This window comes from Rutidosis leptorrhynchoides, chromosome 2 (assembly GCF_046630445.1).
Source record: "Rutidosis leptorrhynchoides isolate AG116_Rl617_1_P2 chromosome 2, CSIRO_AGI_Rlap_v1, whole genome shotgun sequence".
Lineage (NCBI taxonomy): Eukaryota > Viridiplantae > Streptophyta > Magnoliopsida > Asterales > Asteraceae > Rutidosis > Rutidosis leptorrhynchoides.
Genome location: NC_092334.1, coordinates 394,483,215 through 394,497,234, shown reverse-complemented (window position 1 = coordinate 394,497,234; position 14,020 = coordinate 394,483,215). Strand labels below are relative to the sequence as shown.

Sequence of the window (14,020 nt, the reverse complement as noted above, 5' to 3'; positions counted from 1 at the left end):
ATTTATTAAAATTTGTTTTCTACATAGGTTAGTTAGTGTCATGGAACATAACATAACAATAACAAATAACAATAACAATAACAAAATATATATTATAACACAGTATTTAATGTTCATGCACTCGGTGATATACTGATATTTATAGGTGATGAATGTATATTGTGGATTTTGATTAATCACCAATTTGTATCACCTGACAGGAAACAAGGAAGTTTGTGATCGAGAGTACATAAAGACATGATCGTTCAACGTGAACCAGATGACCATCTTTCTTCATATGCCTTCAATTGTTACCTTATCTCATAGTTTCGTATGATCATAACAAAAAGACCGATCCATAGCTTTGGGTTTTAGGAACATGTTCTTAGTTATCGGGATTTGACTATGTGGTTCCTTAAGCAGTACTAGTCAATTGGATTTGTAAGGTCACGTCGATCATTAATAACACAATATCATATGACACAAAACTATATATATATATATATAAAACATTAAACAGTTTTCAATAATAGTTTTGAAGGTCTTACAACTTATAAGTGTGCACTGGAAAAATATTCTGGAGATGCAAAATAAGTACTATGTAGTTGGTTTCCGATGCGATCAACTCGTATTAAAGGACAACAGGGCCGGTCCCGAGATTTTAAGTAGTGAAAAAAAGATTCTTAGATAGTAACTAATAGTATAAGTTTATAAGAAAAAACACACTTGCATAAACAGTCAATCCATAAAGCATAGTTTCCTTGTTAAATTCAAAAAGCCTAATTAAAATTCATATTACTGTAGTCTGTATATCTTACGAAGGCCCAATTAAAAGTCCAATTTATTTCAATATATCAAAGAGAGGCCCAAAATAAAAAAAAGGCCTCATACATAAACCCTCTGTTAAACCCCTTGTTATACAACTGCAAAAATCTCATTTTCTCTCGGCCGTTTCTGCTACTGCTAATCGCCATGTCTACCACAGATGAGTTCACTGACACCATTAACTTAAAATTAGCCGAGCTTTTGAAGGAAGTCCAGCTCGATTACTCATCTTCAACCACCAATTTCGTCAACGACGTCGTTTCATCTATAACAGACTGCATCAATAAAATACCTGAAGATATACAGGTCCTTAAACCCTGAACGTCAAACCCTAATTTTCTATTTCCATTATTTATTCAATCAAATTGAACTTATTTATTATCTATAATAATTAATAATTAATGTGAGGTGTGTAGGTTACTGCGAGTTTAGCACCGAAATTTATTAGAGATATTGGTGCGGACAAAGTTGAGTTTAAGTTCAAACGGCCAAGATTGATACAAGTTGGGGGAAGTTATTCGTTTCAATGTGTAGTGAAACCTGATGTGAATGTTGATGTTTACATTCGGTTGCCCAAGGTAACTTTTATTATTAATATTAGAATTAGAATTTGTTGTTGATTTTAAGAAATTGATGATGTAAAATTTTATTTTATGCTACAGCTACATAGCATGAATTAATACGTCACAGCTTTAGTTGTTTTGGTTCTTTCTAATCATGTGTATATCCTGGAAGTAACTGTGTATAAGTATATCATAACTAACCTAATTCGCAACCTCTAGACAGACTTAATATACGAAAAGACAATTGAAAACCAAGTCAATAGGTGGGCCATTTTCTAGTGATGTTGACAAAAAAATACATACGGAAAGATTCCAGAATTTCGAAACTTGTCTGTATCAAGCTTTAGGTAGGTAGTATCCTGAAAGTAACTTAAGCGTGTGTCGAAGATGCTTTTGGAGGTTGTGATCCATGTTTTGTATTTTCATCTTTATTTAAATTTGTTTGTCTCAATCTGTTTGTGTGTTCATTTCGTACATTCTAGAAGTTGGTTTTTCCTTTTACGTTGTACATAGCCTTACGATGTTTGAGTTTTGCAGGAGTGTTTTTTTGAGAAAGACTATTTGAATCATCGGTACCATGGCAAAAGATGCCTATATCTTTGCGTTATCAAGAAATATTTGGAATCTTCTTCTGTAGCAGACAAAGTAGAATGGTCTTGCTTTCAGAATGAGGCCAGGAAACCTATTCTTGTAGTCTATCCTGGTTAGTAATCTAGTTTATAATTATTTTTTCTTTTAAAAAGTTTAGTATTTTAATTGCTTGTAGCTGTATGTGTATAGTATATTGATAAGAAGTTTTACTTCATACCGTAGTCGCGAAGTTTGCTGCACTCCCAGGGTTTATCATAAGATTGATTCCGACAGCAGAATCCCTTTTCAATGTTCAAAAGTTGAATATAGAGCGCAACAATCTTCACGTTTCGAACCAAGGTAGAACTTCCTATTACATTTATAGATTATACATTATATAAACATTAAGTGTTTTAATCAAGAGGGAAGTAGATTTTAGGAGGGCAGGGGGAAGTAATTTTTTTTTTTTTTTTTTATTATTTTTTAAAAATTTCACAAACATTAAGATCGGATGAAATATGAACATTCAAAAAAGACACTTTGTGATTAATGTTATTATTTTGACTAGAAAACGTTCGAAGTATAACATTCATTACGATGAATGTTATTCCTGATGACGTCAGATATAACATTCATCGTGATGAATGTTTGAGCGTGCTCTGGTTAAAATAATAACATTCATCACGTCTTTTTTAAATGTTCATATTTTCACATGATCTTGACATTCATAACTAACTTTTTTTTTTTTTTAAAAGAATTTTTTTTTACTTCCCTCCTAAATTTCACTTCCCTCTTGATTAGCCCTCTAAATATTAATATTACTGTAGGTGGAAATATGGGAAGATTGCGGTAGCGGGCCAAAACATGTGACTTTTTATGTTTAGGCTTGAAACGGGTCTGGATGACCCGAGACGTTATATTATTATTATAATTTATATTTTTACAAATACACCACATATAAAAATTGATTAGAAGAACTATAGTATTTCAAGAATAATCCAACTACCTGAATAACTTTGATTATGATGTTTATTCTTTCAAAAAGATACACTATGTAAGTTTCTATCTGTTCAACTCAGTCTTCTACGCCATTTATTTTTATTCTACTCATTATATTTGTTAGAAAACAACATTTTTAAATCTAATTTGACCCATTTTAAGTATATAGGTCAAAATTGACAAATTTACTACCCATCAACTAGCTTTATGGATCTTTGTTTTCTTTGCTTCTGCTATCTTTTTTAATTAATTAATGAGCTTCTGTGCTGTTAAAGGTGTCTCTCAAGCTACTCCTGTATACAACAACAGTTTATTAGAGGACATGTTTATGGAACAAGGTGCAGAATTTGTCAGCAAGACTTTTATCGGATGGGAGGCTTTAAGAGAGGCATTAGTTTTACTGAAAGTATGATGATGAATACATAATTGCATATTTTTTTTGTCTCCCGTTGAAATTTTATATGTTCATGCACTATACCGATAATTACTTTGGAGAATCTTAGTTGTATTTTAATGATATAGGTGTGGGCCCGACAAAGAACTTCTCTACACACTTATGATTCGTTAAACGGGTATCTTATTTCAATTATAATGGCATACCTTGCCTCAGAATCTGGTAAAGCTCACATAAACAAGGGAATGACATCATTGAAGATTTTTCGAACCACTTTGGACTTCATGGGTATGTGCATATCCTTTTAGAAAATTGTTTTACTCTTTTGTAATAAAATATATAATCTATAATCTATAATCTGTTTATTTAGCTGACCTTTTTCAATGATTGTAACATACATTGCTAAACTACTGAATATGGAGTTTTGCAGCCTCTTCAAAGTTGTGGGGCAGTGGGATATTCTTCAAGCCTCAGGGAGAAAGTGATATGTCTAAGGAGGTATCGTTTTGACTTTGGTCACATGTTAATATTTTTCATATTACACGTTAGTTTTTGGTTTCATAAACAGGTTTGTAACACTAAAGTTTGACTTTTTGTGTTGCAGGAAAGAAAGAAATATGTAGAGTATTTTCCAGCAGTTTTATGTGATTTATCAGGTCACTTCAATTTAGCATATCGTATGACAAAGGGTGGCTTGTTAGAGGTATTTTTGGCTGATCATGTTAAGCTCCATTTTATTAGGTCCAATTACAAGACATACACACAAATGTTAGTTTAATTTGATACAGCTACAAGAGGAGGCTGCTTTGGCACTTAAGTGTATTGATAAATGTAGAGATGGAGGGTTTGTGGAGTTATTTATGACCAAAGTTGACTTTCCAGCAAAGTTTGACTATTGTATGAGGTAATACAAGATCACTTACACAGGCTTATGCAATTTCGTTTATTAATTTTGGTACCTTTTTTTTAATTTATCTCTCTCTCTTTTTTGAAGTTGTTGATCTTTATTATATATGTTATTTAGATTGAACTTGAAGGGTAAGGCTGAAGTTTGTGCACAAGGGTTCTGTATGGACGATGAATGTTGGAGACTTTATGAAAAAAAGGTGCATTCTTTGCTTAAAGAAGGCTTAGGTGACAGAGCGAAAGTCGTACGTGTGAACTGGAATAATGCAACACCGTCATGCAACATCAATGATGTATGTAATTTCATAAATGTGAGCTTGATGTATTCATCTTCATGCATGTAAATTACTGACAGACTTTTGAAATTTTAGGGTTTGTCAGTGCTTGACAAAGAGCAACTAGTGGTCGGAATTTCGGTCAGCTTGCCAGAAGCTTTTGATGAGTATACACGGGGTCCCTTTTTTGGCAATAAAGAAGAGGTACATATATGTTTCTCTTATGATTGTGTCTGATGAGACACTAAGGGCTTGCTTACTTTCCATTTAATGATCTGTTTCTGTACAACTCTTAATTCAGTAAGTAAAAACTGTAAAATTGTTGTTTCTTTGTCACTTCATCTGTGTATTGGTCTGTTTCTAAGAGACATAGAATCAGACAGCCCTTCCCAAACAGAGGCGAATGAAAACAGGACTTAATACAGAAAAAATGTAAATAGCCCCTAACAGATGCTAATTTTACAAGCTTTCATCTACATAGGCTATGAAGTTCCGGAAGTTTTGGGGAGATAAGGCGGAGTTGTACCAATTTAAAAGTGGCACCAGGGAATGTGTTTGTAAGTAATGTGTTTGCAGTTGCTATGTGATGTCACTTCCTAAGATTATTTATCTCACTTCATTAATATTTATGTAGTTTGGAATTGCAAACCGGCAAAGAGATACCTTATTATAAAATGGGTAACTGAGTACGTTCTTAAACGGCATCTAGCCTTGGATGAAGAAAAGATTGTTCATGTTGTTGACCAACTTGATTTTTCATTGGTTCATGATGGTGCAGGTAACTGCAATGCCGCCAATTGGACTATTATTCCACATGTCAAATTTAACGTTTCTTGTCTCCAAAACAGACACGTCATTACAAGTTTTAAGGATTCCAACTATCTGAGATTCATTGTGTGTTGCAGATCTGGCTTCTGATGCAAGTTTGCTTGACAGTTTCAATACCCTGTCCAAATATTTACTTAATCTGAGTGGTGTTCCTTTAGGAATCTCTAGTGTGAAACCTCTGGATTCAGGTTTAGCGATTTTGATAACTGATTCTAAATTCTATCTTATATATAATCATATATACAGACCACCCCTATTTATTATGTGCAATTTTTATTTTGATTTTTTACAGCTTTCCGACACACATCTGTTTTTCCACCAATACCTCTTCCACCGGCTAAGACCGCGAAAGTTGAAAATAGAACCAGATCAACCTGTATACAACCAATGGAAGTTATGATTCAGGTATGCATGTTATCCTAACCTTACATATGCTTAATACTTGTCACTTTTTATGAACTTAAATAAACTAAAATAAAATTATAAAAATTTATAAAGAAAGTCAGAAAAAAAGAAAATTTATTATTGTTCTGTGCAATGTAGTTGGAAGGTTCTGGGAACTGGCCAATGGACGATGAAGCAATAGAGAAAACAAAAGCTTCTTTCTTGCTCAAGATTGGAGAATGGTGAGTTGATACGTTGTGCTTTTTAGTATTATGATACTGGAAATGTTTGTCTCGTTGTAATAATAGTAATTAATAATTAATAATTAATTAACAGCCTTCAGAAAGAACATGGAATAAAATATAGTCCATCAGAAGAAGGTGTAGATGTTTTCTTCTCTGGATACGTGTTCCGTTTGAAAATTATGCATGAGAGAGGCCTCGACTTGTTAAACGGACAAGGTAAGCAAAAAGCTCATTATATTAATTAAAAAATCAATGAACACCTTGATAGTAACTAGAGGTGTGAAAATGGCGTCACCAGGTTTGGATAGTTCGGATAAAAAATCAAAGATTGGTAATTTATAGAAGGGTTTAACACGGGTTGAATTGTTTTTGTATTGACCTATGACCGTGACCCATTTTTACTTTGAGGATATGCGACCCTTTTAAAAAAAATTAATCTTCAATGATATGTATTCTTTAGAGTACACTTTGGGTGACTTTTAACCTGTTTAACAAGTTCTAAACTTTTTCAGGATTCTTGTTTGGGCTCACTTTTAAATTAAATAAAGTGGAATACAGATGGTAACAATATGTTCTAGTAAGTATGATATAGTTTTTTTTCTTTCAATTGCAGCTGAAAGTTACCAAGTAAAAAGGGTTTCCTCAGTGGACAGATATCTTTTCCTAAGAAGCCAACATTGCAGCATGATTTATGGTCTTTCAGGTCGCTACCCATTATATGGACCTGTTGTGCAGTGAGTCTTTATCACTGAACTCAAATCTTGATTTTTTTTAACCCCAAATAAAAGAAAGATAACTAACTTTACACATGTTTTAAACCATGAAGACTAGCTAAAAGATGGGTTGCTGCACACCTCTTTTCAGCTTCTTTTTGTGAGGAAGCCGTTGAGCTTGTCGTTGCATATATTTTTTTGAAGCCCTTGCCGTTTTCTGCTCCTTGTTCGCGAATTTCCGGCTTTATAAGGTTTTATCTCTTTATTTAATTAGACTTCTTTAAATCTATATTAGTCCATTGGTAAGACAATAAATGAGAAATTCAACAATATAGAACACTTGAGCAGAAGTAACTAACATAAAAAATGCACCAGAATATGCTGAACAAAACAGATATATGTATCATGTACCACATAGTATGTATATAATGTAAAAACATAGATGCCTTTGTAAATTATTCTCTTACTTTTTGGTAAAAACAGGTTTCTAAGACTAGTATCTGGGCATGACTGGATGTTTACTCCTTTAATTGTTGATATAAATGATGATATGACGTCAAAAGATGAAAAGGAGATTAATGTAAGTAATCTATCAAATATTCAAAATTTTCTCTATTAATTGACTAATTACAGCATGGTTAATAACTAATCATATTACCAGGAAAAATTTTCTGCAAGCAGAAAAGCTTATGAGGAAGGAACAGGAATTATAACATCCGCAATGTACTTAGCCACAACATACGATAAGGGATCTGAAGCCTGGACCAGCTCGTGTCCAACTATATCGGTGTGTAATGATTTGTGTTACAAACAATTTACTGCTTTAAGTACGCCCCATTTGACCCAATTAACTACAATTTTTACTTTTCTTGTGATAGGAGCTTAAAAGGCTGGCGGTGTATGCTAAAAGCAGTTTAAGTTTATTGACTAAACTCATTATGCAAGGCCAGCTAGATTCGTATGGGTGGGAGGTGAGATAAATGATTATACGGTTTCTAGGGTTTTTGTGTGCATTGCTGAACTTATTGTGATTGACAGTGTATTTTTCGGACTCCGTTGAACAATTATGATGCTGTTATTCTTCTTCATCGAGACAAGCTATCTCATCCTGAGCGTCTTTTGTTTCCATCTGAACTTAATCGAGGTATATAAACCTCTTCCTTTAAAGGTGTTATTGAGAATTTGAATTTCATGAAATCTGCAATGCAAGTTCTTATCAGACGCATGTATTGTGCAGGGAAGTTTGTGGCTCGGGGAAATCCAAGCAAGACTTTTCAGCCTTTTTTGTTGCATAAAGGTGTGAATCCTAGCTCAAAGGATCTTTGGGATCACTTATATATGAACTTTGATCCATTAAAGTGCTATGTCAAAGATTTGGAGGTAAGTAAACAGATTTCAGGCTTTATCTTTATCACTAAACATCGCTGTTAATTCGTTGTTTTAAATGCTAGAGGTCGCAAAATGGGCAGAGGTGGGTCAAAATGGGTAACCGTTTTGGTATGGGTCAGACTGTCTAAAACTCTCTGTTTGAATTTCTTTAACATTCTGTAAAAGTTTGTTACAGAAATGATCTAATTCTTTAGGATAGTGAATTGATAGGTTGTATCTGGTATTCTGGGCGACTTTATACCCGTTTGACCCTTAGCTATTTAGTTAAAGTATAACCTAAGTTGACCAGTAAGGTTATATGGTTCAAAATTGCATCCTCTAGTTCTCAACTTTTACAATCTTCATCACTTGCAGAGTGCTTTTCCCAATACGTTCAAGTTATGGTACGATTCGTTTGGTGGTGATGCAATTGGCATTACATGGGAAAAGGAGAACTTGAAGGTATTCTATCTTTTAACAATCTTTGTCACATATTTTCTTTAAGTCCTTTTATTTCAACTGTACCCAAAAAGCAGGATGGATATTTGAATGGATTTGATGTATCGATTTTTTTTTTTTAATGCAAAATGTTGTTCGTTTGTGTAGAAGAGGAAGCGAGAAGACGATAATGACGTAAAGAAAGATGTGACAGATATTTTGAAAGATGTTGGTAAAGCTGGAAAAGGATTTGTGAAGAGTATATATTTGCTCAAAGTGCCAAAGTAGGCAGATACATTAACTTAATGCTGTACCAATCCTACAACACCCCCCCCCCCCCCCCCCCCCCCCCCCCCCCCCAACCCCCCCACAACACACCACCCACCACCCCCACCCCCAAAAAAAAAAAAAAAAATTTCCAGAGCAACCCCAATTTTGATGTTAAAATTTTAATGTAAATTCTTTTCCCTTAACTTGTTTTGAGGGCAATCTTTATGGAATATTTAGTTTTAGGAGCGTGACTGTAATTTTTATGTAACATGTTTGTTTTGTTCATTGTTAAATGTTAGTGTAGTCCATCTTATGGTTATACTGAAATTACTATTGTTGGAACTTGTTACCTGAATGGTCCTTTAGACTAAGGCCTGGTGCTATATATCTCGTTATCAAAGATGTCAAACGGTATTACATTACATTGTATTCTTTCTGTTGTTTTTAACGAGCATTTTTGTAATAGATATAGTCATCTCGATTACATTACATTCTATTTTTTTCCGTTGGCTCAAAAACATGGGTCATATAGTTTCTAACTGAAACTTATGTCTCCAACTTTTGTTATGTTTTTCCTCTCTTTTTTTTTTTTTTTTGGCAAAAAAACGAAAACTCATATAGAAACGAGGTTGTTTTCTAAATGAAAACGCCCTCGACAGATAATACAAAGAAACGGGAGAAACGGGAAGTCTCGCACCTAGAAAGCTACCAACAAAAAGAGAACTATCTATAAACGAGGCTCCCCTAACGACCTGTTAACCCTCAAACAACTAACCAAAACTAAACTGAATACTACACAATAATAATATGAATCAAACTAAACGAACCAAGTGAAATCAAAAAACGAAAAATATTACGAAAAAACACGAGACAACACCAATTAATCAACCTCTAGGTCCCGCCCTTTTCAATTTACCATTAACATTCTCTTTCAAAGTGTTTTCATTTTGTGCCTTGTTAGGGAGTGTTTTTAATATATATTTTTTTTCCCAGCCGTTAAAAGATTAAATAAAAGTCAAAGGTATAAGATTGCTTTCAGTTCCATTGAAAGTAAGAGATGTCTTTTGAAGATCTCAATTACATTGGAATGGACAACTCAATGTGGCACTTAATCTGACAAAATTGAGCTATTGCTCAAATAACAAGCGGGGAAATCTCATTAACTTGAAGTTGAGCTCTTTCCGTTCCATTGAGCTATTACAAATGTTCAAATACTTTTTATACTCTTAAAAAATCACTAACTTCATTTTTTACTAATAATTTTTTTTTCTTCTACTGTAATATTTTTTAATTGGTTGAAAACAAAATGAAGCTTAAAATAAGAGTCTCAAAATAATAATGTTGACACTTAGAGAGGAGTAATAATCATATAGAGGCTAAAAACTCATGAAAATTATTGAATAGTGTATTTGTTCATGTATAACTAATTTCATTATTTTAGCTTTGAAGCGGTTTAATTATGAAAGATAAAACCCTAAAAAGTATGTTTCATTTTTAAACTTTTGATAAATTTATTCATAATCATGCTTAATATCTATCTATGTTATCGACTATTAGAAAACTAGAAATACCATTACCGTTTTCATTGTAGGTGTTACAAATTTATATTTTCATATAAGCAAAATAGTACTGGTAATTCACAAAAAAATCGTCCAGATCACTCTATATTCTCAAAAATTATCATTTAGTTCATCATAATTTTGAAACCTGCTACAATCGAGTCTATTGATTTGAATTTGAAAGTGTTGAATTCAGAAATTTTTTAGGGTTTAGAATGGGGCTCTTGAGCATCATTCGGAAGATCAAGCGGAAAGAAAAAGAAATGCGCATACTTATGGTGTAGGTATTTTATATATAGATACATTTATATATACATATGTGATTGATTGTATTGATGAATTTGTTATTGTATTAATGATTGAATATGAACAGGGGACTTGATAATTCAGGGAAGACAACAATTGTACTAAAACTCAATGGTGAAGATACCAGTGTTATCAGCCCTACTCTTGGCTTCAACATCAAAACCATGATCTATAATAAGTATTTTCTCTCTTTCTATTCCACACAAATACCCTTTTTGAGATATCAAATGTTGCTAGATGTTTGCTATTTCGCCCGGTTTTCCATTGGTCCTGATGTCTTTCAGCAACATCAGGAGCTGTAGTTTTTGAATGCAAACATGATACATAGGCACAATATCATCGATTATTTTACAGTTTGATCAGGTTTAAAAAGCTTTGATTTGCAATGTAATCAATAATATTGGTGTATTAGGGAGCAAATAGTGCCACAACATATTGAGATAGATATTATAGTGGTTATTTTGATTATAGGGTATTACAGATTGCTTATGTTAGTGTTCATCTTCTTATTGCTTATTTTAACACTAGCTGATAAGCTAATCAAGATGCCATTGTAAAAAGTGCGTATCTGCTTATTTGAAATTTACAAGCACGTAATTGTTAAAATAAGCAGTCATTGACACCCGATACGTTATTCTCTTATTGTTATCTTTCTTTTTTTCTATCTTCTGTTAGGATGTTAGTTGGATGCTCATTCTCAAATGGAACATTTGTATTTGATATTTTGTTTACAAACAACTAACATACTTGTTAAAATGTGAAAGTAAAAGTTTCGGGTATGCCAACTTCCATTTGTTGTTGCCTTTTACAATCTTGAAGTGTCCCTAATATAAACATGTTACTTGTTGAATATATAGTCAAAAATACAACGGTTTACATACATATTGATTGCTCATTTGTAAATTGGTTTGATGGGATAATAATCTAAATGTGAAATTTTCTATATTGCTTGGATATGAGTAACAAGTTCAAAATTTTGTTGTGCATACAGTTAGTTCTCTTGAATGATTTTTTCATTTTCTTTTCAGAAAGTGTGTGTATAAATTTGCAACGTTCTTTTTTAGTCTTAAGTGACAGTTACTGTCAGGTACACACTTAACATATGGGATGTGGGGGGTCAAAAGACTATACGATCTTACTGGAGAAATTACTTTGAACAAACTGATGGATTGGTATGGGTTGTTGATAGTTCGGATCTTAGAAGGCTCGATGACTGTAAATTTGAGCTAGATAATCTATTAAAGGAAGAGGTAAGTTTCACTATGGTCGTTGTTGTTATAAATCGCTAATGCCTTACACATCCCCTGATCTTAAGTGGGCCCGATACAATTTGATTTAATCGCATAACATACTACGGTCATTTAATGTGATGATATTCAATCACCACTAATGCCTTACACATCCCCTTATCTTAAGTGGGCCCGATACAATTTGATTTAATCGCATTACATACTATGGTCATTTAATGTGATGATATTCAATCACCACTATTTGTTTAGCATAGTAAATTTACAATAATGAAGATAATAGATAATTCTTACTTTCTCCATACAATAGAACCTAATATCATTTTGTTATATCCTAATACCGTTCGTATAAAATTGTCATTCACTTTGTTCATCATTTTAGTCGAAAAGCTTACTATGCTTCAAAAAATGTATTAAGTGGTTGTTCTATGTATATTTGTACCTTTTATTACGTACAAAGAACCATTGGGCACACTCATACTATCATTATCACATCTATATTTTTTACCTATTTGGTCTAATTTTAATTACCTGCACAATGCTAATTATGTCATATGTCAGTGGTTAACTATGTTGTTAATCTGATAATAAAAACACAATCTTTTTTCTAAAATATGCAATTCAGCTTAAGTGTTCAACAACAATATTAGTTTTAATCAATTTGTGTTCACTACTTACTTGAAGTTATGTTTCTTTGAACTAGAATTACCGCATTGATAAATATATTTTATCATAACAGTCCTTGAAACTGTCACTTGAAAAACTAAATAGCATATTTTTGTAGAATCTGGTTAATGTATCTTATAAACTCGTACTTATTTTATTTTATTTTATTTATTTATATATTTTTTGTTGTGATGTTGATTCAGAGGCTATCAGGAGCATCATTACTTGTATTTGCTAATAAACAGGATATACAGGGTGCACTTTCACATGATGAAATTGCTAAAGTAAGTATGTTCTTACTCATCACAAAGTTTTAAGGCCCTTCTTTGCTATTATGGATGCATAAATATTGAAAAAAAAAAAAAAACAAATAAACTATCAATGGACAAAACTAAAGATGGCAATATGGGTGGGTTGTCTGCGTTAACAAATGCGTCAAAGTGGCTTCAGGTTGAAATAAGTCAGTTTCTAGTATGGTCCAAAAAGGGTCAGATTCTTTTTTTTTTTTTTTTTTTTTTTTGGGGGGGGGGGGGGGGGGGGGGGGGGGGGGTGTGGGGTGGTTACTTCTTCACAAGGTTCTATGTATTGAAAATAGTCTTTGGGCGACATTTAAACTGTTCGACCCATTTGTCCCGTGTTCCATTCAGCTTAGTTTCTTGACCCATTTGAAGTGTCAACTATGAAACACACATAAATATTTGAGTCTTTTCAGGTGCTGAATTTGGATGCCATGGATAAAACCCGACACTGGAGGATCGTAGGGTGCAGTGCGTTCACTGGTGATGGATTACTGGAGGGATTTGATTGGTTGGTTCAAGACATTGCTTCACGGATTTATGTTCTTGATTAGTTTTATTTATGTGTTAATGTTTTCCAGTATGAAAACTCACCATCTTTAGAAGAATGAGGTTTGTACAACTTTAAATTTAAAGTGGTCTGAGTTAATAGGGTGAGCATTTCAAGAGATTTTTTTTGTTAACATTGCTGCCAATCTTACAATCAGGAATGCTTGGAAGAATCTCTTCATGTGAAATTGCTAAAAGTGATTATGGTAAAATGTACATTTCATTATTGTTGTAAAATGTTAATTTTTGTAATCATGTTTAATGCATTAATTAATTTAGTAAAAAGTTTAAAACATGCCAAAAATGTTTGTGTGACACTAACCATTTCGGTTTACGCTAATAATTGCCCATTCCTTTGGATGAAGAACTACTTTCATTTATTCCAGGGTAGACGCTTACATCTTCGTACGTCTTGTGTGATTGAGTAATGTTATTGCTGTTAGAGCACTCCTTATGGATAAGTTATAGGTAGTTACCCGCTAGTTATCCGTCACCACCCATAACTAACCATAGGCAGCACTTAGTTACCCGCTTTAGTTATACGCATTCACCATGGATTTGGCGAGTGTTATATGCATGTGGGACCCTCAATGCTTTAAAATGTTTATACTTTGTGCTATATTTTTTGGGGATTATAGCC

The 14,020-nt window shown here is 33.0% G+C and overlaps 2 protein-coding genes across 2 annotated transcripts; both read left to right on the top strand.

The window, feature by feature from the left end:
* Positions 1 to 927: 927 nt before the first annotated feature.
* Positions 928 to 8,804, top strand: LOC139892183 (uncharacterized). The gene is made up of 26 exons (XM_071875223.1): positions 928 to 1,110; positions 1,221 to 1,382; positions 1,905 to 2,070; positions 2,181 to 2,297; positions 3,212 to 3,342; positions 3,459 to 3,618; positions 3,761 to 3,828; positions 3,935 to 4,033; positions 4,119 to 4,234; positions 4,355 to 4,529; positions 4,608 to 4,715; positions 4,993 to 5,068; positions 5,146 to 5,289; positions 5,417 to 5,527; positions 5,632 to 5,744; positions 5,883 to 5,965; positions 6,060 to 6,184; positions 6,582 to 6,702; positions 6,795 to 6,932; positions 7,165 to 7,261; positions 7,343 to 7,468; positions 7,560 to 7,652; positions 7,720 to 7,825; positions 7,919 to 8,061; positions 8,425 to 8,511; positions 8,656 to 8,804. Exons 1-26 carry the CDS (start codon positions 952 to 954, stop codon positions 8,773 to 8,775), a joined length of 3,144 nt encoding a protein of 1,047 aa, XP_071731324.1. The 5' UTR covers positions 928 to 951; the 3' UTR covers positions 8,776 to 8,804.
* Positions 8,805 to 10,379: 1,575 nt separating this feature from the next.
* LOC139892182 (ADP-ribosylation factor-like protein 2) lies at positions 10,380 to 13,589 on the top strand. The gene is made up of 5 exons (XM_071875222.1): positions 10,380 to 10,596; positions 10,690 to 10,800; positions 11,710 to 11,872; positions 12,739 to 12,819; positions 13,248 to 13,589. The coding sequence occupies exons 1-5, from the start codon at positions 10,532 to 10,534 to the stop codon at positions 13,383 to 13,385; spliced, it is 558 nt and encodes a 185-aa protein (XP_071731323.1). The 5' UTR covers positions 10,380 to 10,531; the 3' UTR covers positions 13,386 to 13,589.
* Positions 13,590 to 14,020: the final 431 nt, after the last annotated feature.

Excerpts from the sequence above, each read along its gene's own strand:
- LOC139892182 (XM_071875222.1), top strand. The coding sequence starts at position 10,532 with ATGGGGCTCTTGAGCATCATTCGGAAGATCAAGCGGAAAGAAAAAGAA. Across the intron at positions 10,801-11,709 it reads AAAACCATGATCTATAATAA|GTACACACTTAACATATGGG; the intron begins GTATTTTCTCTC and ends AGTTACTGTCAG. Across the intron at positions 11,873-12,738 it reads ATAATCTATTAAAGGAAGAG|AGGCTATCAGGAGCATCATT; the intron begins GTAAGTTTCACT and ends ATGTTGATTCAG.
- LOC139892183 (XM_071875223.1), top strand. The coding sequence starts at position 952 with ATGTCTACCACAGATGAGTTCACTGACACCATTAACTTAAAATTAGCC. Across the intron at positions 7,826-7,918 it reads TCCATCTGAACTTAATCGAG|GGAAGTTTGTGGCTCGGGGA; the intron begins GTATATAAACCT and ends TGTATTGTGCAG. Across the intron at positions 8,062-8,424 it reads GCTATGTCAAAGATTTGGAG|AGTGCTTTTCCCAATACGTT; the intron begins GTAAGTAAACAG and ends CATCACTTGCAG.